Below are 27,742 nucleotides of genomic sequence, written 5' to 3'. Positions count from 1 at the left end.
AGACGTTTACACTGCATTGTCATGGATTCCGTTCTTGGAGACTCATTCCCATAAGTTTTATAGCTGTAGATATGATGGTATATATTCATATTTTACGACAGTCACGTTTTGCAGATCCTATTTACATTACATTACAGTTTACAGGGACCGCGGTCTATGCCATCTGCTCATGCAGAACTTCCTGGCTGTCGTGTAGGTCTTCCACAGGCAGAGGGCGCCACTACTTTTTCATTCCCGTCCTAATTGGCTCACGAGATGCGGGATCAGGATGTTGATACAGAGTGCACTGGCTCGTAGTAACTCGCTCACATAGAGGCAGGATCACAGGGCAGCGCGTGGTGCTACTCGCCGGCTGCTTGGAGCTGTCGTCTTCCGCTCTCATCCCGGGGAGCCTGGCGGAGATCTGAGCGGAGAGCCCCGGAGCCGCCTGGGAATGGAATGAGCCGGAGTGATCGCTGCTCTGCTGCTGCTACTGCGGGGTCTCCGCTCTGCCAGCCCGTGGAATGGTGCTGACATCTGCCCGCAGCGCTACCTCAGCCAGCAGCATGGAGACGTCTCCTGTCACCGCAGTGTAAGCCGCCACCATTATTCCTGCCAGCACCTGTGCCTGGACTGCTGCAGTGCTATCCTATGTGCTCTGTTCCCTCCATGTGTCTGCTCTAAGGCTGGCTTCACACCACATTTTTACAATACAGTTGTATCAGGGTTTGACAAAATAACCGATTCCTCAAAACCTGACTAAACTGTATCAAAACGTGTGTACAAATTTTAATCCGTATACGGTTGGAAAAATGACGTCCGGTTGTATCCGTTTTTTTAAGGAAGAAAAAAAAAAGTGTACGTTTTTAACTTTTCACTCCATTATGAATAAAGTTTCACTTGTTTGAAATTCCAAGAAAAAAAACTGTGCAAAGTCAAGAAACGTATGGAACCGTACGCACATATGGTTCTGTACGGTTCCCATTGACGCCCATGATAATATTATTATTAATAAAGTTTCAGTATGGTTTTTCTCCCTGACCAAAAACTGTAGAAGGCTACGGTTTTGGGTACGGGAGAAAAAAAACTGACAAAACTGTACAGGATGCAAAACGGACACAACCGGATACATCTTTTGGCATACGGTGCAGTAGAGTTTTCATAATTCAAACGTGTACGGGAACTGTATTGCAAAAAATGTGGTGAACCCAGCCTTACACATGTTGTAGGGATTGACTGATATTGATTTTAGGGCCGATACCGATAATCTGTGACCTTTCAGGCCGATAGCCGACAATTTATACCGATATTCCGGTGTAAGTTATCAGCTATTTCTCCCCCAGCCCCGCAGAAGCCATTGCAGATCAATGATTTAAAGCGAGCGCTTTAAATCAATGAACTGCAGCGGCTTTTGTGGGGCCAGAGACCTCCGCTGCCACCTGCTTCTCTCCCCCTGCCTGTCCTGGGGTCCTCCCTAGTCCAACCACCACCGCACCATTTTCCTCCCCCATCCCCGGTTTTATAATTACCTGTTGTCCGGGGTCCGCGCTACTCCTGGCTCCGGCGGCGTCCTGCGCTGTCACTGTGTGCACGGACGGTGACGTCGCGTTGAGGATGTCATTGCGCAGCGCACAGGACGCCGCAGGAGCCAGAACTAGCGCGGACCCCGGGAACAGGTAATTATAAAACCGGGGATGGGGGAGGCAATGGGGCAGTGGCGGTGGTGGTCGTCTCTGGCCGGGGGGTGGGGCATTATCGGCAGTAGGGTTGCCACCTTTCTTGCAGAAAAATACCGGCCATTCTAATTTGCATAATTATATATGTGTGACCTTACAGGACACACATGCGGGGGGAATTTTGTCCTATTCCGACCACTATAACTCTTTTTTAGCTCCCCTTAGATGGTCCTGTATGAGGGCTCATTTCTTGCGCCCCGATCTGTGATTTTTAACAATACCATTTTTGTTTTGATGGGACTTTTTTGATCGCTTTTTTTGTTTAATTAAATTCAGACGTTGCGGTTAGTTACTAACTACAACTCCCAGCATGCCCTGATACAGCCTGTGGCTCAGCAGCTGCCCCAAACAAAATCACAACTCCCAGCATGTTGGACTATAGAGTAGTTTATAGTATAGGACAGTGTTTCCCGACCAGGGGTGCCTCCAGGTTTTGCAAAACTAAAACTCCCAGCATGCTGGAAATTGTAGTTTTGCAACAGCCCCAGGCGCTGTGGTTGGGAAACACTAGTTTACCATATGGTGAAACCTTCCGGGAATTGGAGGATTGGTTGGATAAATACCTGCCCTTGCATTGCCGGTATTCTTAATATAAAAATACCGTCAGGGTGGCCAAAATACCGGCCAGGTGGTAACCCTACATACAAGCTTTGTTGTTGTGTACACTGGACTTCATGGGTTGCCCTCCAGAGACGTCTATGGTGTTTCTATAGGGTATATTGCTTATGTCAGATCCTTGGGGACTGTGCACACTGTGCTGTTTCTGCCTCCTTGATAGTTTTCGCACATGCAGGAAAGAGATCTGACACCCCCATAACCAGGATTGATAGGCGTTCCATGAGTTGGATTAGACATTTCTACCATATGCCAGAGCTCTCCGGCTGTTGTAAAACTACAGCTCACAGCTGGAGAGCCACAGGTTGGGGGGCATATGGCATTGGGGGGGGGGAGAGAGATTATCAAATTTGGGCAAATGACCAGTTGCCTGTAGCAATAAATCAGATTTGAGCTTTAATGTTTAAAGAGCCTTGGGAAAAAATAAAAAATTGGAAACTGGTTGCTATGGGCAACTGCTACCCTGTTCTTCTGCAGAAGTTTTGATAAGTCTCCGGTTTGTCTTTCCTGGATTTTATGTTCACACTTTTCTCAGAAGTCTGAGATATTAACAATGTTGTTTTGTTGGTGGACTGTAACCCCCACAAATTGCTAAGATGAAGGGTCTACGTTGCCCTTCTGAGCCCCCTTATGTCCTGTGACTCCAATGGTGTTTACATTTCCATGTCTGGTGTCAGAAATCTCCCGTTCCTTACAATCTGTGTAATGTGCATTGATGGTGGTCACTGGGCAGCCATCGCACCAGATAACCCCTTCTGTGCCTCAAGAATTGTCTAAGGGACTTTACTATTGAGGGATTAGCATTATGTTATGTCAGTGTTTCACAACCAGGGTACCTCCAGCTGTTGCAAAACTACAACTGCGAGCATGCCCGGACATGCTGGGAGTTGTAGTTTTGCAACAGTTGGAGTCACCCTGGTTGCGAAACATTGGGTTATGTGATAATTTAATCCACAGGTTTTTAGCAACCCAAATGAAGGGGTTATTATAGCTGTGAACTTGAGCGCAACTGTCATGAAATTTTGGTGCAATAACCTGCACACAGCCTTTGTACTGTGTGCAGGAGGTGTGTATAGCAATATTTTTACCTGATATTTGCAAAAAATGCTTTTATTCAAAGCCACTGATGGTCGCATAGGCATGGCGCAAGGTATGTGATGCCCTGCCACGCCCACCCCCACGCCTACCCCGTATGTCAGCGCTGGGACTTCTGTGTGATTGACACACAGGTCCCAGAGCATGCGCACTTCAGCTAATCTAACCTGCGCACTGCTGTGTCATCCAGCAAGCGTTCACTCCCGCCGCCGTCTTCCTCCTCAGTGAGCCTGCGCAGAGCAGTGAGCAATCAGGTTAGTTCTCGCTACTAGGTGCAGAGAGGAAGCGCGCTCTCTACACCTAGCACTGCGCATACATCCTGCACGGTGTTGGGCTGTGAACACAACCCCCCACCTGTGGACGTCGGGCCCTCATACCACCCTTATGGAGTCTGTTTCTGACTGTTTGAGTGGACACATGCACATTTGTGCCCTGCTGTAGGTCATTTTGCAGGGCTCCTCCTGCTCCTCCTTGCACAAAGGTGGAGGTAGCGGTCGTCTGGGTGGTTGCCCTCCTCTGGCCTTTTCCACGTCTCCTGATGTACTGGCCTGTCTCCTGGTAGCGCCTCCATGCTCTGGACACTACGCTGACACACAGCAAACCTTCTTGCCACAGCTCGCATGGATGTGCCATCCTGGATGAGTTGCACTACCTGAGCCACTTGTGTGGGTTGTAGACTCCGTCTCATGCTAACACTAGAGTGAAAGCACTGCCAGCGTTCAAAAGTGACCAAAACCTCAGCCAGAAAGCATAGGAACTGAGAAGTGGGTCTGTAGTCACCACCTGCAGAACCACTCCTTTATTGGGTATAATATTGCCTATAATTTCCACCTGTTGTCTGTTCCATTTGCACAACAGCATGTGAAATTGATTGTCAATCAGTGTTGCTTCCTGAGTGGACAGTGTGATTTCACAGAAGTGTGATTGACTTGGAGTTACATTGTGTTGTTTAAAGGGTACTATGATAAGCAAATAAATATCACCATAGAATAGGGTTCGTAAATACCTTTTAAATAGAGGTGGGGATCTCCAGGATCGGTCCAGCGGTTCACCCGCTACAGCCCCCGGTAATTTTGCATACTTCCGGGTACTGTACGTCTGAAACTGACGTCATAATTGACGTTACCCATCATTCCTAGCGCATATGATTCCGGTCACAAGCCCTCCCTCAGTCTTTCTCCCCACCCCTAATATTATTCTTCACAACGCCCCTCACTGCCTGGTATTTGCCTCCCCCTGTCTCTAGGGACCACCCAGAGCCAGTACGCCATCTCCTCCCCTGCATCCTCCAATCATGCTGAGATCGCGCTGCATATTGGCGTAGGTTGCTTTGTGAATATAAGATAGTTACGGCGGCGTAACTGTTATATTACTGGTGGAACAAGATCACATGTCCGGTCCTTATATCCTGGCGAGTGCGCATGCGTGCGACTCGCCGGATGATAGGAGGGAGGTTAGAGAGGAGTTTACTTAGCCCAGCGAATGCCGGCTGAGTAAACGAACAGCGTTATGAATATTCAACTTGGGGTGTGACAGGGGCGCACTGTCTGGGGGGGGCTAACAGGGGAGGAACCGAGAAACGATGACGTTTCTTTGCAGACATGGCCGCTGACACGCACATACTGAGGAACGACATAATGCTGTGAGGGAGGCTGCACTTCCGGATTCGCTGTAAAACAACGATGCGTACACAGAAGGCAATGGAGGTAATTGGGAGTATTATATAACTTTGTAAATCAGAGCTAATGGTGTTAAAAAGATTTAGTTTAGAGTACTCCTTTAAGTGTTCCCTTTTATATTTTTGAGCAGTGTGATGAGAATACTCCTTCTTAGTGTACAGTGTGGCTATATTCATGAGGAGGGCATTGCGATGAGAATACTCCTTCTTAGTGTACAGTGTGGCTATATTCATGAGGAGGGCATTGCGATGAGCAGACCTTCTAGAAAGTCTTCTGGATTCCAGGTGCTGCGGTTCTACAATGAAGTAGTAATCCTTCGCTTTTCTTGTGTCTGGGGCATTATTCAGGATATACCATGTGCTTCCTGTTGGGTGTATTAGGTCAGCCTTTCCTGTTTTGTGGGAAAGGAGGACGTGAATCAGTTTTCCTCAACGAAATGGAGAACATATTTGTATGGCTCTGTAGTATAGTAGCTGCAGAATTGTTCTAGAAGAGATTTGCCTGTGATTTGCAATGATATGCAGTGAGTTGTTTACTAGCACTGACACAAGCTTTTGCCATGTGTCCTAGACATAATAATAGCAATACATAACAATACTAATTGTCAAAAACAATACATGGCAAGCAATAACATACCTAAAAGTTATCAGGGCAGCTACTTGACAAGATTCCTCTATACCTCGATTAGTCAACTATTGAAAACTTATACAGTGGATATAAAAAGTCTACGCACCCTTTTAAAATGCTAGGTTCTTGTGATGTTTAAAGAATGAGACCATGATAAATCAGGTCAGAACTTCAACCTTTAACGTGATCTATAATGCTAACAATTCAATTGCAAAACAATCTGATATACACTGCTCAAAAAAATAAAGGGAACACTTACACAACACAATGTAACTCCAAGTCAATGACACTTCTGTGAAATCACACTGTCCACTCCGGAAGCAACACTGATTGACAATCAATTTCACATGCTGTTGTGCAAATGGAACAGACAACAGGTGGAAATTATAGGCAATTAGCAAGACACCCCCAATAAAGGAGTGGATCTGTAGGTGGTGACCACTGACCACTTCTCAGTTCCTATGCTTCCTGGCTGATGTTTTGGTCACTTTTTTGCAGTGCTTTCACTCTAGTGTTAGCATGAGATGGAGTCTACAACCCACACAAGTGGCTCAGGTAGTGCAGCTCATCCAGGATGAAACATCAATGCGAGCTGGGGCAAGAAGAAGGCTGTGTCTGTCAGCGTAGTGTCCATAGGCGCTACCAGGAGACAGGCCAGTACATCAGTAGACGTGGAGGAGGCTGTAGGAGGGCAACAACCCAGTAGCAGGACCACTACCTCCACCTTTGTGCAAGGAGGAGGAGCACTGGCAGAGCCCTGCAAAATGACCTCCAGCAGGCCACAAATGTGCATATGTAGACTTAAACGGTCAGAAACAGACTCCATGAGGGCCGACGTCCACAGGTGGGGGTTGTGCTTACAGCCCAACACCATGCAGGACGTTTGGCATTTGCCAGAGAACACACAAATTGGCAAATTCGCCAATGGCGCCCTGTGCTCTTCACATATGAAAGCAGGTTCACACTGAACACGTGACAGACCGCTTGTGAGACCATATGCTGGTGCGGTTGGCCCTGGGTTCCTCCTAATGCAAGACAATGCTAGAACTCATGTGGCTGGAGTGTGTCAGCAGTTCCTGCAAGAGGAAGGCATTGATGCTATGGACTGGCCCTCCTGTTCCCCAGACCTGAATCCAATTGAGCAAATCTGGGACATCATGTCTCGCTCCATCCACCAACCCCACGTTGCACCACAGACTGTCTAGGCGTATGCCCAGGTGTTGTAGGGAGGTCATACGGGCACGTGGAGGCCACACACACTACTGAGCCTCATTTTGACTTGTTTTAAGGACATTACATGAAGTTGGATCAGCCTGCAGTGTAGTTTTCCACTTTGATTTTGAGTGTGACTCCATATCCAGATCTCCATGGGTTGATAAATTTGATTTCCATTGATAATTTTTGTGTGATTTTGTTGTCAGCACATTCAACTATGTAAAGACGAAAGTATTTCATACGATTCATTCATTCATTCAGATCTAGGATGTGTTATCTTTAGTGTTCTCTTTATTTTTTGAGCAGTGTATTTGAGGGGACAAGTTTTAAAAAAAAAAAACTAAAAAACACTAAAACCTGGTTGCATAAGGCCATGTTCACACGTCAGGAATTCCGTGCGTAATTTCGCATTGGAATTCTGTACGGAGAGTCCACTGCTGTTTCTGGCACGGAAATTCTGATTTCCGTGTCCGCAGCAAGAATTAACCTGTCCATCCTTTTCTGCAAACTCTGCACGGAATGCATTGCGCAGTCTGCGGAGTGTCTGCATGGAGTTTTTCTGCGTGGACATTCCGAGGTGCGAACATAGCCTAACTGTGCATACCCCTATAACTGGGGATATGGCTGTGTGCAGAATTAACCAATCACATTCGAACTCACATTCAAAATGTTAAGTCATTCCACACCTACACATGAATAATCACAAGTTCAGCTGTTCATAGTAGGATTTTCCTGACATTTGCTTAGTTATATCTCAGAGCAAAAGCCATTGGGGAGAGTTATCAAAACCTTTGCTGAGGGAAAAGTTGACAATTTGCTCACATCAACCAATCCAGATCGCTTTTTTTTTTTTTCCTTTTTTTTTTATTTTATTTTTATTTTTTTTAAAGGCCTCTGGAAAGTAAAAGCAGTATAGTTCTTATGGGCAACTGGTCAACTTTTCCTTAGTACCATTTTTGCTAAATCTGCCCATTGGTCAGCAGAAACCTTCCAAAGCATCAGAGGCAGGGCTCAAGTCCTGCTGGGAAGCATGGGGACGGAGTTCCTGCACTTTCTCACAGCAGAAACACTGTTCCCATTAGCAGGAGGCCTGCAGGACCAGCCCTTGAGTGGAAATCTTGGGCGAGTTCCCACACTTTTTTCCCCCCAGGACTTGACCCCTGATCAGACGAATTTGATTGTTAAAAGATATCAGTCAGGAGAGGGGTACAGAAGGATTTCCACCAGCACCAGATATAATGGAACATAGTGAAAACAGTCATTATTAAGTAGAGCATATGGCACAACAGAGACATTACCAAGGACTGGACTTCCCTCCGTAATTGATGAAAAGACAAGCAGAAAACTGGTAAGGGAGGCTTCCAAGAGGCCTACTGTCACATTAAAGGAACTGCAGAGATTTATAGGATAGGGTGGCTAGAGGCATCACTTTTGTTACAAAGAAAAACATCCAAGCCTGGCTGAAGTTTGCAAAAACAAACATCAAGTCCCAAAGCATGTTGGAAAATGTGCTATGGTGTGATGAAACCAAAATTGAACTTTTATGTCTATATTATTATTATTATTATTATTATTTTTAATTTTTTTTACCTTAGTCATAGTGCAGGAAATTATGAGCAGTTCCAAATACCTGGCAAATCTATGGGAGGGGGCATGACGGCTGACGCCCTCTCCCATAGACTTGCATGAAGGGGGCGGGGCTGTGATGTCATGATCTACCGGCCCCTGCATTTCCAATCATCAGGCATGGAGTGAAGTAGCGATCAGACATCTTATACCCTATCCAAAGGATAAGATGTCTAGGGGCGGTGTACCCCTTTAAGCTGCTGCTAGACACCTGATGGTGGCATATTTCTTGTGAGAACTGTTAGATAGCTGTCAGGCAAGGAAGTAAATGAACTTTTTATGTGTCTGTGCTTCCATAATTCTTTAACTTTCTGGTGCCAAGTGTCAGAGAGAGCCAAGTCAGTCAGCTGGAAGCAGAGCCTTGTTTTCCAAATCACTTTTGCTCTCTTTGTATGCAGTGCATGAATGAGATCTGGAAACAGGGCTTCACTTCCGGCTGACTGTCAGTCAAGGAGGGAAATGAAGGAGGTGTTCCAGTTCTCAGAACTTTAGGAACTTGGGAATATCTCTTTAACATTTGGCCCCAGAAAATTAAGTATTTTTCTACAGAAATATGGAAGGTACCATGTGTCTCCTTGTCCTAACAGTTATTTAACAATTTTCTTGAATGCTGCTAAGATGTGACTTTTCTGTTACAGTTGTTTCATGATATATAATATATATCTATATATGGAGCAGAACCAGAAGTTCTCAGTTCTGGTATTTATTTCAGCCCCCTCACAGCAGAGCTGATCTGGGTCTCCTGAAAGCAGATACCAATCGATTACATGAGTGCCAGAATGAGTATACATGAGTGTATACATTGGGAAGGCAAGGACTATGATAAACCTCCCCTTACTTTTCTCTGCTGCTCTGTACCACTGCGGACTTTGCAAGGACATTCAAAAGCATCCTAAGGGTTCACACTACAATTTGTACCTCCGGCAACTGAGACTGGAAGAAGAATTTCAAAACTGCCTGCTGCCTGATCCCTGCTATTTCTGTGTAGTACCCCATTCAGTCCAATTAGCCTAACTGTGTCGGTAAGGTACTCGGGCCAGGTCACTTTCTGACAGTATCCGGCTTTTGGCACGTACTGAAAACTGCGGTCTACTCAGGTTTTTATTCCGGACCAAAAGGAGGATATGATTGAAAAATGATACGACTGGAGTTTCTAGCTGATTCAGTCTGGCTTATTGAAATTAATGGGGTAGGTCACGAGTCCCACATGGTAAGCCCCCAGAGGCACAAAACATATGGTGTGAATTCACTTTTAGGGCAGGGTCACACAGGTAACATCTGCTGCGTATTTCATGCTGTGGATGTGCCAATGGCAGTTATTGAGGGACTGCAGAGGGAGCTCTCGGCTGTGGCCGCGTAGCTCTGTGTGTCTGTTCGTAGTAGCAGATTTCCCGCTGAAGAAATCCACCACTATGAGGAGACACACAGAGCTACCCAGTTGGGAGCTTGCGCTGCAGTCCCTCCATGACTGCCATCGGCGCATCTGCAGCGGATGTGCCCTGTGTGATTCTGTGGACTGACTTGACACTTAGACTATTGGAAACGTAACAAAATCTGTGTAAAAGAAAAGGGGTACAGATGCCCTTAACAACTAATCAGATTACTTAAAAAAAGTAAACTTGTTGCTATGTGCAACTGCATAAATTTTATTTAGGAGCACTCATGTGGTAGATGTAAACAGGGACATATGGCTAACCCTCAAACTGATGTTAAAATTGAGACATTAGCCAGTATAGCCTTATATGAAGGACATACCTGAGCCCGCACACCAACGCCAAGGTTTCTCAAGTGGCACGGGACCTAGCGCTAAACCGATCTGTGCCGTATGGGCAATACCAGGGGCCAGTGGGCAATTACAGCAGCATTAGGTCTGACTCGCAGCCTGCTCCCAATTACCTCCAGTGTGACTGGGCAACTGCACCACTCTTCCTCTATGTAAATTTTGATAAATTCCCCCACATGGGCCTGTCTGTAAGTGGTGAAAGGAGTATCTTTTTAATAAACACTTTGTTGTTAAGAGTTTTGCATACTGTCAGTGAATGGGAACATTCTTGTTTTACTTCCATATTGCTTGAAATTCCACATTGAAATTCTGTGGGGAAAATCCTCAGTATTTATACCATGTGGGACCATACCCTTAGGTTCCATCGGTCTTAAATAGAATCGGTCATCGCTTTCATGCTTCCTGAACTACAAGTCATCAGGCAAACCCCAGCAGCTTTTTTCCCCGGCCTGCCAGCCTTGTTTGAAAGATCTTTTCCTGTTTTGGTATATAGGAGATGAGTGGAGTGATGATACCTTGGCTAACTGAGAGGATATAGACTGCAAGCTTTCAAGATCTTAGCTTCATCAGGCATGTTACAAGAGCTTCGTCAGGCATGTTACAAGAGCTTCGTCAGGCATGTTACAAGAGCTTCGTCAGGCATGTTACAAGAGCTTCGTCAGGCATGTTACAAGAGCTTCGTCAGGCATGTTACAAGAGCTTCGTCAGGCATGTTACAAGAGCTTCGTCAGGCATGTTACAAGAGCTTCGTCAGGCATGTTACAAGACCTTTATCAGGCATGTTACAAGAGCTTTGTCAGGCATGTTACAAGAGCTTCGTCAGGCATGTTACAAGAGCTTCGTCAGGCATGTTACAAGAGCTTCGTCAGGCATGTTACAAGAGCTTCGTCAGGCATGTTACAAGACCTTTATCAGGCATGTTACAAAATGAATGTGAAGAACATCTCTTAAATACAATTATGATCAGCCCAGTGTAGGACAGTTCTTTCAACAGTCAGAGGTGGTATATATAGAACATTACATCTCTTTTGAGTACATTTACAACATGTATATTTACTTTTGTAATATGGCTGTTGAAGAGGTCTTGAAAGCTTGCAATCTATATCCTCTCAGCCAATAATCATCGCTACTCCATTCATCTCCTTTATTTCTAAGGATAAGACTGTACAAACTTATCTGTTTGGGTATACTTCGAGGACCAATCCGATCATGCAAGGTTCAGACAGCATGAAAGATATCCCAGTGCTGTCACTTTAGAGCCATAGTCTAATGCAGTACTGTACAAATCCAGTCAATCGGTAGCTAATTTGCCAGCACTGCTACACCAGCAACAAGGGCCATGCACTTTTATTCTTAGGATCAGTGAGAGTCCATCCTTAGGGACCCCCACTGTTTGAAAAATGTGGGGCTTACCCATTCATTGTATGCCAGAAATCCTTCTAATTGGCAAAAAGCCTTTTATGAATAAAAGTGAATTCATAATATAGTACGCATATGGTATGCAGAGATTTCTGTAGCAGTGGGCACTGCAATTGATCCCTTTCTTTGTTCATGTTCTGTCAGGTACATAATGACCATTAGTAGTCGGCTATTCTCAAGTCCAGCCACAAGTTCTGATTTCTATTGAGTCTTGGACTCTGACTTGCCACCTGTAAACATTAGCATTGTTGTTTTCAAGGCTTTACTGTTCAGCCTTGGCCTTATGTTTGGGATCGCTGTCTCAATGGAAAAGAAATAAAAGAAATCATGTGATCATAGTCTTTTCTATTGCTTTAGTTGGTAAAGCCTCTAACAGTTGTATGAAGGTCTCTCTAGATCAGTCATGAAGATTTGTAGGCCTAAGTTTTATAGGATAGATTTGCAGCTGTGTAACTTTTTCTTTTGTTTTCAAACGATAACTTGCTAGGGTCAAGCTAGGTTTTTACAATTTCAGGCATGCGTATTTTACTGCTCACTGCAAAAAATAGTTAGATCCTAATGCCATTCCTGTTGGTGACAGCCTGCTATGTTTCTCTTCTATGTAGTAGTAAAAAAAAAGCTAGGTTCACACCGGTGTGTTGGACGTTCTGTAGGGAGTGCTAAAAACCCTGACTCGTTCAGAAGTTTTCTACAGAGGTGCCACTTAGTTTCTCCTTAGCTCTTCTTGTTAAGCAGAGCAAGCAGTAAACAGATTTTATTGAATCCAAGCACTTCTTGGGCCTCTTTCACATTACTGTTGTCACATGGTAGTGTGACGGACATCGGGGCCACCGAGAGAATAGCTGGAGAAAAAAAACTGCTTGCGCCGTCTCTTTCTCCCGCTACTCCTGCAGAAAAACAGACCCGCTGTTGCCCCTTGCACCCGTAAAAATGACAGCCGTCAAGAGTTTGCCGGCCGTTCTTGACGGGGCACAACGGCAGTATGAAAGAAGCCTTCGCTGAGCGCTTCTGCTGTTCTGTTTTAGTGACTGTGATATGTCAAGTGTTTTTTATTTATTTTATTTTTTTTAAGGTACATTTAAATGGAGTTTTTCTGTAGGTTATGTCATCCATGTTCAATTAGTGGAGGTCAATCCTCTGTAGCTTCTGCTAATGTATATTGCCTTTTTACTGTGCTTTTTTTTTTTTTTCCTTCTACTGCGGACTATAATAAACTGACAGTAGAGCTGACTAATGCTGTATTAGTGGACAATGCCAGTAATGTCCAGTCAGTGTCTGAAGTTGGAAAGTATTTTTAGGGAAATACATATATAATGCTTGGCAATGCGACTTATACTTACCGGGTCCCGTCGCTCCGGCCGCAGTCCTGCCCCCTCGTCTTGATTGACGGCCTGCATCATCACTCTGCTCCATGAGCAGAACGGTGACGTGAGCCTTCAATCAAGACGAGGGGGCAGGACTGCGGCCGGAGTGACGGGACCCGGTAAGTATAAGTCCCCGCCCAGGGGACTACTTACGTGGCAGCCAGGGGAACTTTATAACTTTATATCTTAAAAATCCCCGGGGATGGTGAGCATAAAGATTTTACCATATATAACTCATTGTCAAGAGTTATATATGCTAAAATCTTCTGAATTTATTTCACCATATACTATAGGAACTATCCACACAGTCTGCACTGCAATTGACCTGTTTAGTGGATTTGAAATCCGTAGACTGTCTATTTATGGGTCTGCTGGTTATTTACTATGTAAATCTTTCCAAGACATCAAAAAGTGACAAACCCCTAATCAGGGATGTAGCTATAGGGGGTTCAGAAGTACCATTCGCATCGGGACCCTGGTGCCTAAGGTGGCCCCAGAGCGCATCTGGGCCATAAGAGACCAGTACTATAATTGGCACATGGGGTGCTGTAGCAGATTTTGCATCGGTGCCCTGGAGCCACAAGTTACGCCTCTGCCCCTAATTATGAGGTGTCAATCTGCCACAATTACCTCATAATACACAAAGCGACACCTCCCTGTGATATAATTTTGTCATTCATGTGTTTTTTTTTTATGCAGTTATGCGTGTGAATGTTAGCACCCCTGAAACAGAAAAGGATTGCAGTAACACATGTTTTGCTCTACACGTTTATTCCCTTTGTGTGTATTTGAACTAAACAAAAAAGGAAGGAAAAAAGCAAATTGGACATAATGTCACACCAGACTCCAAAAATGGGCTGGACAAAATTATTGGCACCCTTAACTTAATATTTGGTTGCACACCCCTTGGAAAAAATAACTAAATTCTGTTGCTTCCTATTAGCTTCTTACACCTCTGTCGGAATGTTGGACCACTCTTCCTTTGCAAACTGCTTCAGGTCTCGCTTATTGGAAGGACGCCTTTTCCCAACAGCAATTTTAAGATCTCTCCACAGGTGATCAAAGGGATTCAGATCTGGACTCCTTGCTGGCCGCTTCAGAACTCTCCAGCGTTTTGTTGCCATCCATTTCTGGGTGCTTTTTGACGTATGTTTGAGGTCATTGATCCCAAGATCTCGGACTCAAACCCAGCTTTCTGACACTGGGCTGTACAGTGTGACCCAAAATCCGTTGATAATCCTCAGATTTCATGATGCCTTTTGGCAGCAAAACATCCCCAAAACATCATTGAACCTCCACCATATTTCACTGTAGGTACTGTTTCTTTTCTTTTTGTAGGCCTCCTTTTGTTTTGGGTAAATAGTAGAATGATGTGCTTTACCAAAAAGCTCTATCTTGGTCTCATCTGTCCACAAGACCTTTCCCCAGAAGGATTTCGGCTTACTCAAGTTCATTTTGGCGAAATGTAGTCTTGCTTTTTTATTTCTTTGTCAGCAGTGGGGTCCTGCCATAGCGTTTCGTTTCATTTAACTGTCAACAGATAGTTCTCACTGACACTGATGCTCCCTGAGCTTGCAGGACAGCTTAAATATCTTTGGAACTTGTTTGGGGCTGCTTATCCACTATCCAGGGAGATTGGCTACAGTGCCATGGGTTGCAAACTTCTTGATAATGTTGCGCACTGTGGACAAAGGCAAATCTAGATCTCTGGAGATGGACTTGTAACCTTGAGATTGTTATTCTTTCACAATTTTGTTTCTCAAGTCCTCAGTTCTTTTCTCCTCTTTCTGTTGTCCATGCTTAGTGTGGCACACAGACACAAAGCAAAGACTGAACTTCTCTTATTTTTATCCGCTTTCAGGTGTGAATTTTATATTGCCCACACCTGTTACTTGCCACAGGTGAGTTTAAAGGAGCATCACATGCTTGAAACAATAATTTTGTCCAGCCCATTTTTGGAGTTTGGTGTGACATTATGTCCAATTTGCTTTTTTTTCTTCCCTTTTTTGGTTTAGTTCCAATACACACAAAGGGAATAAATGTGTATAGCAATTTTTTTCAGGGGTGAATTTTCAGGGGTGCCAACATTTACGGCCATGACTGTATATATTATCTCTGTAGAGTGTTTCTGCAAGGACCCTGCAGTTGACCCCCAGCTATTAATTTAGATGTACTTTTTTTTTTTTAACAGTGTAAAATAACCAGGTTGATTGGATAGAGGTTTTGAACTCGCACATCATCTTATTTACTTTTCACTATCATAGGGACCTTACTAGAGGAAAGTAACCTGTTTTATCTGTTTTTACTCCACTTCCAATCTCACCATGTCTCAGAAAGATTTAGAATTCCTTACAGGTTGTGCTGTTGGTGAGATTACAATGGACTACAATGAATATATGGGGAAGTGACAGTCTAAACATCTCCAGTGGTCTCCAACCTGCGGACCTCCAGATGTTGCAAAACTACAACTCCCAGCATGCCAGGATAGCCAACGGCTGTCCGGGCATGCTAGGAGTTGTAGTTTTGCAACATCTGGAGGTCCGCAGGTTGAAGACCACTGATCTAGACTATTCAGGCTGTTAAAAGGTTATATCAGAAAATAGTTTTTATATAAAAGCTATCACCTTAAGATAAATATATAGAGGAAGCCGAAAGAGCCCCCCCCCCCCCACACACACACACTTACCTGTATCATTGTGATGCATATGGAATAAGGAAGTTCATGTTTTGGAAAATCTGTTGAGTGATCCGTTCTTTCACTCCTATTTCAACTGTTATGCACATTTGTCTTGGCTTTAATGGGACGGAGAGCACAGCAGAGCGATGTCCATATAGATCTAGCTTTTCCAAAGTGCAATAAATCAAGCCATCTGATAGTCAGCATTGCGGTGCCTGGTTGTACCTTCTATGCAGGTGAATTAAGAGATATATAACTTGCTGATGGTGTTGTCACAAATAATACTGGCTTGCAGGATTTCATTTTTAGTGTGATATTTTCACATTTTTATTGGGACCCTCGGGGAAGAAGGGGATGTGTTCACAGCATGTTACCTGGTAAAAGGCAATGCCACTGACAGGGAAGCAAACGGGGAATGAATACAGCAGGTGCTGCGAACTCGCTGGTGCTGTGGCAAGAGTCTGTTGTGGTATGTGGGTGGGAAACTAGCAGGAGTAAAGTAGGAGCGGAGTGAGTTGTGGGAAACCAGTTTATTCTGGAAATTGTAGTACGAAGCAACTGCTGTAACATAGAGAGCTACAGACGCACAAAACAATTGGATGTGCTGGTGGTTTTAAAATTGCTTCTGCAGCATTCTCATAAAGTGGTGTCATATCCCGAGTACATTCCCTTTATAATTGGTAAAGTGTGGATCTCTGAACCTCCACTGATGCAGAGCAGAAAGGGGACACAGTGACTGTACCTTTTCAGGCCTTTCTTGCACAGCTGCTCATTCTTGGGATTGGTGGGGATGCCAAAGGTCGGAACTTTAGTGATAAAAAAGAAATGAGCTATCCTAACAATATGCCATCACATTGCGATGGGAATACAGTGATCCCTCAACATACAATGGTAATCCGTTCCAAATGGACCATCGTTTGTTGAAACCATCGTATGAGGGATCCGTGCAATGTAAAGTATAGGACAGTGGTCTACAACCTCCAGAGGTTGCAACACTACAACACCCAGCATGCGCGAACAGTCAACGGCTGTCCGGGCATGCTGGGAGTTGTAGTTTTGCAACCTCTGGAGGGCCGCAGGTTGAAGACCGCTGGTAGAGGAAGTTGTACTCGCCTGTCCCCGCCGCTCCGGACCGTCAACGCTGCCCTGGATGTCGCCCTCCAACGCTGTCGCCGCGTCCCCGACGCTCCGGCAAGGCCTCTGCTTCCCCAGCATCCTTGCTCTCCGCCATCACGTCGCTACGCACGCCGTTCCTATTGGATGACGGGACGGCGTGTGCAGCGATGTGATGATGACGATGGAGAGCGCCGAAGAGGACACACCGGAACCCCGAGGACAGGTAAGTGATCTTCAGCGGACCACACAGGGCACCATAAACGGCTATCCGGTGCCAGCTGAAGCAGTCTGCGCTGCCGGATAGCCGTTTATGCGATGGCCCTGATATACAAAAGCATCGTATGATGATTCTGCCTTCAACATGCGATGGCCTCTGATAGTATGTCGGGGCCATCGTAGGTCGGGGGGTCACTTGTACCCCTTTGTCGATCTAGTTCTTACCTAACTGCAGCACAGAATATTTCAGCTACACGTGTTCGACAGGTTTAAATGGTGAAAATAACAGCTAAATATATAGTCAGCTCACAGACGTGTGCAATAGAGATTATTTCTATTACGTTCTTGTAAAGCTGACTATGACTGGCAAAGACACGCACTTATGACACATGCTTAGGACATCATGCTTGTTTGTCACAGCTTTTTTCAGGAAGTAACAGCAGCTTAGGATCATTTGGTTCCTAGTAAAATGTCTTGCAGTGTGCCTTACGATTCATTGGCTGTACTTGTGGTTGGTTCTTGTAGGTAGAGAGAACTAGGGTGATGGCGGCCTGAGGAATGTGTGCTCCCATTGTCTTCCTGTCAACTGCTAGGGCTGGAATCCCATCCAGAAAGAATTTCATTAGCAGGAAAGGAGTCTGAGATCTTCTTGTCACATGTAATGTCAAGTTAAATGCCCTGTGTGGTTACTACACTAACAAAACAGAGTTATCATTTCCATGCTTGTTAACCTCGTCATGACTAAGTAAATGTTGAAGCTTTGTGACCAGGGCAGATTTTACTAAATGGAGTTCTGTGTTCTGAAGTGGATTTTTTTGTGGTACAGAGCCAATATGTTGTAATAAGCATTATCAAAAGATACTAATAAATTACACACATGGTCGTAAATGTTTGGCACCCAGGGGTGTGGAAATAAAAAAACAAAAACTAAAGCAGAACACAATCTACTTGTCCCTTAAGAAAATCCACTTGTCCTGGTAGATAAAGTAATTTCAACCAAAATAGTACGAAAATAGGGTCTTTATTAGTTTCTGCACTTTCATTTTTTTCCTCCTCTCCCTATAACAGCCATAACACTTAATTTTCCATCTATGAGGCTTGTTTTTTGTGGGGAAGAATACTGTGTAATGGCACCTTTCATTTTACCATAACTTATGCTCTCAAACAAAATAAATTATTTAAGAGGTGAAATTGGAAAAAAATGCTAATTTTGATGTTTTCTTTTTTCCGCCATTCACCTTGTGGTCAAATTTACATATTATTTTGATACTTAACTTCGGCCTGATTACACCAATACCAAATTTTAGTTTCCATAACGTAAAATTTTTTTTTTTACTTTTTAATTTAAAAAAGAAAATCCCTGACCCCTATAATATTTTTCTTTTTCCATATACTAGACTGTATGAGGGCTCATTTTTTGGACCGTAATATACTGTTTGTATCGGTACCATTTTGGCATTGATCAGACTTTTTGAACACTTTTTTTTTTTTTACCGTATATACTCGAGTATAAGCCGACCCGAGTATAAGCCGAGACCCCTAATTTCAACCCAAAATCCCAGGAAAAGTTATTGACTCGAGTATAAGCCTAGGGTGGGAAATACCTCATCCCCCCCTGTCATCATCCAGACCCGTCATTAACATCCTCATCATCCCACACATCCCCCCTTCATCATCCCCTTGTCATCATCCCACACATCCCCTTATCATCCCACACATCCCCCCTTCATCATCCCCTTGTCATCATCCCACACATCCCCTTATCCCACACATCCCCCCTTCATCATCCCCTTGTCATCATCCCACACATCCCCTTGTCATCATCCCACACATCCCCCCTTCATCATCCCCTTGTCATCATCCCACACATCCCCTTATCATCCCACACATCCCCCCTTCATCATCCCCTTGTCATCATCCCACACCCCCCCCCTTCATCATCCCCACCCCTCTTCATCATCCCCACACCCCCCCCCCTTCATCATCCTCTTCTCATCATTCGCCCTCAGTGGTCTTCAACCTGCGGACCTCCAGAGGTTTCAAAACTACAACTCCCAGCAAGCCCGGGCAGCCATCGGCTGTCCGGGCTTGCTGGGAGTTGTAGTTTTGAAACCTCCGGAGGTCCGCAGGTTGAAGACCACTGCGGCCTTCAACATGCGGACCTCCAGAGGTTTCAAAACTACAACTCCCAGCAAGCCCGGGCAGCCATCGGCTGTCCGGGCTTGCTGGGAGTTGTAGTTTTGAAACCTCCGGAGGTCCGCAGGTTGAAGACCACTGCGGCCTTCAACATCATCCAGCCCCCTCTCACCCCCTTTAGTTCTGAATACTCACCTCCGCTCGGCGCTGGTCCGGTCCTGCAGGGCTGTCCGGTAAGGAGGTGGTCCGGGCTGCTATCTTCACCGGGGGCGCCTCTTCTCCGCGCTTCCGGCCCGGAATAGAGCCGTTGCCTAGACAACGACGCATCTGCGTCGTTGTCAAGGCAACGTGACTATTCTGAGGCCGGGCCCGAAGCGCTTAGAAGAGGCCTCCCCGGTGAAGATAGCAGCCCGGACCACCTCCTCACCGGACGACCTCCTCACCGGACAGTCCTGCAGGACCGGACCAGCGCCGAGCGGAGGTGAGTACTCAGAACTAAAGGGGGTGAGAGGGGCTGGATGATGTTGAAGGCCGCAGTGGTCTTCAACCTGCGGACCTCCGGAGGTTTCAAAACTACAACTCCCAGCAAGCCCGGACAGCCGATGGCTGCCCTGGCTTGCTGGGAGTTGTAGTTTTGAAACCTCTGGAGGTCCGCATGTTGAAGACCACTGCGGGTGGGGGAGTTCACTCGAGTATAAGCCGAGGGGGGTGTTTTCAGCACGAAAAATCGTGCTGAAAAACTCGGCTTATACTCGAGTATATACGGTACTTCATTTTTTCTGGGATATGATGTTATAAATAGAGATTTATTCTGCATAAATTACTGGGGTATACCACGCACCGGCCTATAACACGCACCCTCATTTTTCCAAGGAAATTTTGGTAAAACCATCCACCCCACTAGACCACCAGGAATGGTTAAAAGATCCCTCTAGACCCCCCCAGTCAACTTTGACAGCGGTGCTCTAAAGGGTTAATAGCCGGCCGCAGCGATCGCCGCATGCCAGGCTATTAGCGGCGGCCCCCGGCATCTGAAACCAGCCAGGTGCAGACTTAAGTCCCATGCAAGTCTGCGCACGCTCCTCCCATCAGTCTGCACTTCACACCGGCATTATAAAAATAAAGTCGGCCCGGCCCTGCTAGCCTGATACAGGGCTAAATGTATAAAAAATTCACCTGCCCGGCACTAAATGTCCCAGGCGTCGGGCGATAGGATTTCCACATCCCCTGGCACCCCTGAATTTTTTCGAGAAAATGAAGTATTTCTCACAGAAAAGGATTGCAGTAACACATGTTTTGAATGTAACACATTTTAAATGAATGACTTGCGGGCCGCGGTGCTTTAACCTCTTAAGGACTCTGGGCGTACCTGTACGCCCTGAGCCCGGTCCCGGTGTGAAAAACAGGGTCACACCGTGTCCCTGCATTACACCGGGTCGGTCCTGGCTGCTAACGATAGCCGGGACCCTGGGCTAACAGCGTGCGACACCTATCGTTGTGCTGCGGGCTGTTAACCCTTCAGACGCGGCGATCAAAGTTGATCGCCGCATCTGAAAACGAAAGTAAACGCTTCCCGGCAGCTCAGTCGGGCTGATCGGGACATCGCGATAAAATCGCAATGTTCCGATCAGCTGGGACGCAGGCGGAGGTCTCCTTACCTCTCTCCCTGGCATCCGATCGGGGTTTGATTGCGCTAAGCCTATCTCGCTGATCTGTGCAAAGCTATGGCTTTGCAGGCATCAGCATAAAAGATCAGTGTGTGCAGTGCCCCCTATGGTAGCTATAGCACTGCAAAAAAAAAGTGGGAAAAAAAAGTTAACAAAGGTCATTTAACCCCCTTCCCTAATAAAAGTTTGAATCACCCCCCCCCTTTTCCCTTTAAAAAAACCCTGTAGATAAAAATGAACATATGTGGTATCGCCGCGTGCCTAAATGTCTGAACTATAAAACTATATCATTAATTAAACCGCATGGTCAATGGCGTACGCGCAAAAAAATTCCAAAGTCCAAAATAGCGTATCAAAAAAAAAGTGATCAAAAAGTCTGATCAACACAAAAATGGTACTGATAAAAACTTCAGAACACGGTGCAAAAAATGAGCCCTCATACCAGCCCGTACGCGGAAAAATAAAAAGGTTACAGGGGTCAGAAGATGACGACAATTTTAAACGTATAAATTTTCCTGCATGTAGTTATGATTTTTTTCAGAAGTACGACAAAATCAAACCTATATAAGTAGGGTAACATTTTAACCAAATGGACCTACAGAATAAAGATAAGGTGTCATTTTGACCAAAAAATGCACTGCGTAGAAACGGAAGCCCCCAGAAGTTACAAAATGAAAGTTTTTCTTAATTTTGTCGCACAGTGATTTTTTTTTTTCCGTTTCACAGTGGATTTTTGGGTAAAATGACTAATGTCACTGCAAAGTAGAATTGGTGGCGCAAAAAATAAGCCATCATATGGATTTTTAGGTGCAAAATTGAAAGCGTTATGATTTTTAGAAGGTGATGAGGAAAAAATGAAAATGGAAAAACGCTGAGTTCCTAAGGGGTTAAATGAATGACTTGCGGGCCGCGGCACTGGAAATGATTAAAGGAAAGCTGTCAGATATTTTCTCCCATCCTATCCACAGGTACTGATGGATAGTGCAGGAGACGCTGATTCCAACGAGCCCTGGCCGTTCGCCCGCATTTGTAGTTTTATTCTATGTGTATATCTTGCTGTAACTGGCAAGGGCGGAGCTTTCAGGTTAACTGGCACTGACGTCAGCGCGGCTTATGAATATTCATCCCCCCCCTAACTGCAGGGAGGAGGGATGAATATTCATAAGGGGCGCTGACGTCAGTGCCAGTTGGCTGCAGAAGCAACGCCCGTGCCAGTTACAGCAATATATACACATAGAATAAAATTACAATTGCAGGCGAACGGCCGGGCAGATCTGGGTAAGGTAGGGCTCGTTTGAATCCGCGTCTCCCGCACTATCAGTACCTGTGGATAGTGTGGGAGAAAATATCTGACAGTTTTCCTTTAAGTTGCGAGCCGAAAGCTGTCACCTCCCCCTGCAAGTGCTAAAAGCCAGGCTTTTTAGCGCTTGCAGGGGGAGGTGACAGCTTGCCGCGGCTCACATCTCATTCATTTAAAGAGTTGCCGGCCCTCAAGTCATTCATTTATAGCGCCGCGGCCGGCAAGTCATTCATTTATAGCGCCGCGGCCGGCAAGTCATTCATTTAAAGCGCTGCTGCAACTCATCTGCGGCTGATAATTCATTCATTTGAGGGGGGAGGGGCCCAACCGGTATTGCGGTATGGGAAAAATTTATATTGTGCAGGGAAAAATTTTTGGTATTCGGTGTGAACGGGTATACTGCCCAGCCCTACCCTATATGTGAAAAAGCATAAAATGTTACTTAATACAAGTTAGTGAGTCCAACATAGTCAGTTTGGGTTACGTTGCAGTTTGGTAATCATGCAGTAACTCGTGTAGGTGTGATATATAGACCTCCTGGCCAAGTTAAAGAATTAGATGATCTACTAGTTGAAGAAATATCTAAAATGACAATGAAAGGAGGTTATCATTATGGGAGACTTCAATCTTCCGGATATAAACTGGAAAACAAAAAGCTAGTTCTGCCAGGAGTACAGATATTCTAAATTCCCTACTGGGATTATCTCTACAACAAGTGGTTGAGGAGCCAACCCGGAGGGAGGCCATTTTGGATTTGGTATTCACAAATGGGGATTTGGTATATGATTTTATTATAGGTGAAAGCTTGGGATCTAGTGATCACCAGTCAGTGTGGTTTAACATAAGAACAGTGAAGGAGTCACACCACACAAAAATAAAAGTTTTAGATTTTAGAAAAACTGAATTTTCTAAAATGAGATTAGTCATAAATGAGTCCCTATCAGTCTGGAACGGATTACATGGAGAAATGGAACTACTTAAACGATGCATTATTGAAGGCCACAGAAAATTGCATTAGACTGGTCGGTAAAAGCAGAAAAGGAAATAGACCACTGTGGTACTCAGCAGAAGTGGCCAAAATCATAAACAAAAAGCTAGCATTTAGTAATTATAAAACAACCCAGAGCAATAAAGATAGGGAAATGTACAAGACTAGGCAGAAAGAAGCCAAGCAAGTTATCAGAACTTCTAAAGCGCAGGCAGAAGAAAAACTAGCTCAGTCTGAAAAAAGGGGATAAGACATTCGTTAGATATATTAAAGGAAATTTAAAACAAGGAATAACTAAATTAAAAATGAAGGAAGGTATGTAGCAGAGAATAAAGGGCTAGCCAACTGCCTTAATGAATACTTCTGTTAATTTTTTACAGAAGAAAAAGGAAAAGGACCTCCATTAGGGAGGAAGACAAATTAATCATTTGATGCATGTGTCTTTACAGAGGAAGAGGTTCTATGTTTGCTGTCTAAAGTGAAGACAAATCACAGGGGCCTGATGGAATACACCCAAAATTTTTAAGAGCGCTTAGTGGTGAGCTAGCAAAACCGTTAATAGATTTATTTAACCAATCACTGGTAACAGGAGTCGTCCCGGAATATTGGAAATTAGCAAATGTCATACCCATTCACAAGAAAGTTAGTAGGGAGGAATCAAGCAACTATAGACCAGTAAGTCTGACATCAATAGTGGGGAAATTAATGGAAACCCTACTAAAGGATAGGATTGTGGAACATCTAAAATCCCATGGATTGCAAGAAGAAAAACATGGGTTTATTTCAGGGAGATCATGTCAAACAAATCTTATTGATTTTTTTTTTTTTTTTTTTTGACTAGGTGACTAAAATAATAGATGGCGAGTGGCAGTAGGCATCGCATATCTAGATTTTAGTAAGACTTTTGACACTGTCCCACATAGAAGACTTAACAATAAACTACAGTCATTGAGCTTGGACTCCCATATTGTGTGGATTAGGCCGTGGCTGAGTGACAGACAACAGAGGGTTGTAGTCAATGGAGTATATTCAGAGCAAGGTCTTGTCACCAGTGGGATACCCCAGGAATCTGTTCTGGGACCAATATTGTTTAATATCTTAATTAGTGATGTTGCAAAAGGTCTATGTCTTTTTGCTGATGACACAAAGATATGTAACTGGGTTGATGTTCCTGGAGGGGTACGCTAAATGGAAAATGATTTGGGCAAACTAGAATGGTCAGAACTCTGGCAACTGAAATTTAATGTGGATAAGTGTAAGATAATGCACCTGGTGTGTAAAAACATACGGGCAAAATATTAAATATTTGACAAAGTCCTGACCTCAGTATCCGAGGAAAGGGATTTAAGAGTAATTATTTCAGAAGACTTAAAGGTAGGATGACAATGTAATAGAGCAGCAGGAAACGCTAGCCGAATGCTTGGATGTATAGGTAGAGGTATAAGCAGTAGAAAGAAAAGTGATCTAGGCACTGTACAGAACCCTGGTGAGGCCAGAAGGATATAGATACTCTAGAGAGAGTTCAGAGAAGAGCTACTAAACTAGTACATAGATGCACTATTTTAACCATGCAGGATAAAACTTACCAGTAAAGGTTAAAGGAGACAGAGGGGATATGAAAGAGACTTTTAAATACATAAAGGGAATCAACACGGTAAAGGAGGAGAGCATATTTAAATGAAGAAAAACTATCACAAGAGGATATACTTTTAAACCTTTGCCTCTCTAATTTAAAACTAATATTGGGAAGTATTACTTTACTGAGAGAGTAGTGGATGCATGGAATAGCCTTCCTGCAGAAGTCGTCGCTGCAAATACAGTGAAGGAGTTTAAACATGCATGGGATAAGCATAAGGCTATCCTTCATATAAGATAGGGCCAGGGACTATTGATAGGATTCAGATTATTGAGCAGACTAGATGGGCCAAATGGTTCTTATCTGCCGACACATTCTATGTTTCTTTGTGCAAAGGACCTGGCACCGAACAGACCCTGTGAAGAAGCTCCCCCGGACAAAGTTGGGAGGTTGTGGTGTGTACTTTGCCTTAGTAGTAAAAAAATCTAGATGACACATTCATTGCTTACCTAGTCATAGTGGCTCATATATCCTATCACATGTGGCTGTTCTAAATGCAGTAATTTTGGTGAGAGTCACGATCATGAATCGCCTATCCAATATAAATGTCGAATTATGAGGCTTCCATGCCCCGTGTTTGAATAGACCTGCGGTTGGGAGAGTGTAGAGATGTTCTTTTATTATCATTTTTATTCAAACTATATAACAATTAGACTTTTATGAAAGACATCTTAGAATGTTTGCAAGTTCTTCAGGCTCACTTGAAGTCAAGGAAATCCTGAAATACAATTCAAATACCGACAATGCAGTTTTTAAAGAGCAATATGCATTTCTTTTTCTAGACGCTACAACGCTGCAGAGAAAAGGGTTCGGATTAGTTTGGTTGTGGCTGGGCTCCATCATGCTGGTAGAACAGTAGTTGGTGTTTCTGTCCTCTCAGATCGGCCCTAATGGACATTTTATCTGTTTCCTATTAATGTTCTCACCTATCACTGATAATATTTATCTGGCTTGTGCATTGGTTTTTCTTTTCCTTCTCTCAACATCAAAATGCTTTTTAACCCCTTCCTCACCCATGAGATACATATGTGAGTGGACATGATGCGGGCCCATGAGTCGGGTCCATGTCATAACCGGGAGATTTCCTCTATCGTAGATCGCTCTGATGTCCATAATTTATTTGGTTAAATGCTGTGAAGATAAAGCCTATAAAGATCACCGCATTTAAACATTAAATGCCACTATTTCCTGGTATCTAGTGGTCCCATAGCCCCCGCCACGATGTAATTTCCTGGTTATTTTCTATGGGTTGCTAGGGAAGCCCGAGGCTTTACCTTGTCATTGCTGTCTTCCCTGGCTCTGGCAGCCCTTGGTAATTGAGCACAGATTTCATGAATCAATGTAATGCAATAACATTACATTGATCTATGTAAGCCATCTAATGATGGTTTATGATAGGCCCCTGGAGAACAGAAGCTGTCACCTCCCCCTGCAAGCACTGAAAGCCAGTGGGCCGTGGGCGCTGCAGAGCTGCTGATCAGCAGTTCTGCAGCGCTCGCGGCCCACTGGCTGTCTGCGCTTGCAGGGGGAGGTGACAGCTTCCGTTCTCCATACAGAAGTCCTTCGCCTGCGGCTCACGACTCATTCAATTCATTACGGACGTTATACAGTGCATGCAGTAATTTTTCTGCCACAATGTCCCGTCTCTATATAACGTCCCTAAGGAATTATGGGCATATACGGGTGCAAACGGGTAGTTACAAAATCCCATAGGCTGCAATGCGATTTAGTCGCGGCCGTCAGGGGTTTTATAACGGCCGGTTTTCTCCAATATAGTGACGGAACTTCTGACGGAAGTTCCTAAACGGAACAATAATATAGTGTGAAAGGAGCCTTAGAAAGAAAGGTATTTCGACGTACATCCTCTTTCCATTTGAGGTAATCACTCTGTTTCCTGGTTGAGCATTTGTGCAGAACTTTAATTCCCAGAATGCACTGCTTGCTATAAAGTGCTCCCTTTTAATTGCATTAACGGAATTCCCATAGCTCATACTACAAGTGAGGACAGCCCAAATGTTAGAATGCTCTAATATCAACGCTAACTACTGCCTCCATCTTGGCATCGTGTTCACACTACGAAATCAGTGCTCATGGAAATCCGCTCGGAGATTCCATCCGCTGGCCATCACCATTGACAATGCAGTCTGTGTGAAATTCCCCAGTAGTGTGAATGGGTCCACGGAAGGTTCACAGAATCTTTGCTTCTTTCATTTCTTTAAAAAAAAAAATAAAAATCTGGTTGCTATGGACATCTGCGCCACTCTACCTCTACACAGGTTTTGATGAATCTCCCCAAATAACTCATAAAAGTGTAGTACATGAACTCCTCATCACTTATCTGCAATGTTATCATACAGATGGGGAGGTATTGGTTGGCACAAATAAAGACCCACATCCCTGCACTTCACTGGACTGGATGTCTGTGTTATATACTGTATTTCAGTGTCTGCAGGCAGCATGTGTAGAGTATTAAAAGGTCTACAAGACTCTACAATACTCGTATCGCCACTTTGTGCAGTGCAGGTTTTAGTGGCTTGTTTGTCAAGTGATCAGTCATGTGGTTAGAAAAACCGCAGCATGTTAATGAGTGACTTATAGTAATGTAGAATATATTGTAGATGGCAATAGAAATCACACTGGCAAGCTTCCTGTGATAAATACCCATGATATCCCCCAAGTCCTCTTTGTATTTCAAAGTGACCTTTAGCAAGAGAATTAATTGTAAACCACCTTTACTTCAAATGTGCTTTTATAGGAAGGGTCTTAACTACAGATATAGCTTTTAGAGCAGTGGTAAGCAAACTTCAGAGAGCCACAAAACCTACACAGGCCTATGTCAACGGTAACACATAAAGCCCATGTGCAGGA

At 44.4% G+C, this 27,742-nt stretch overlaps 1 protein-coding gene across 4 annotated transcripts in view; it reads left to right on the top strand.

Annotated features, from left to right (window-relative positions):
• The window catches only part of KLHL2 (kelch like family member 2), a 223,970-nt gene that overhangs the window by 53,886 nt on the left and 142,342 nt on the right, over positions 1-27,742 (top strand). Inside the window, exon 1 of one of the 4 annotated variants that reach the window (XM_056561236.1) lies at positions 192-571. The exons of 2 other annotated variants lie outside the window; for them this stretch is intronic. In XM_056561236.1, coding sequence (XP_056417211.1) covers positions 504-571 — 68 coding nt within the window. In that variant the 5' untranslated portion in view covers positions 192-503. Of the gene's footprint in view, positions 1-191; positions 572-27,742 lie in introns of those variants that run through there. One more of the 4 variants, XM_056561215.1, reaches the window with a different exon arrangement.

This window comes from Hyla sarda, chromosome 1 (genome assembly GCF_029499605.1).
Source record: "Hyla sarda isolate aHylSar1 chromosome 1, aHylSar1.hap1, whole genome shotgun sequence".
Classification (NCBI taxonomy): domain Eukaryota; kingdom Metazoa; phylum Chordata; class Amphibia; order Anura; family Hylidae; genus Hyla; species Hyla sarda.
This window is presented reverse-complemented; position numbering and strand designations above follow the sequence as displayed.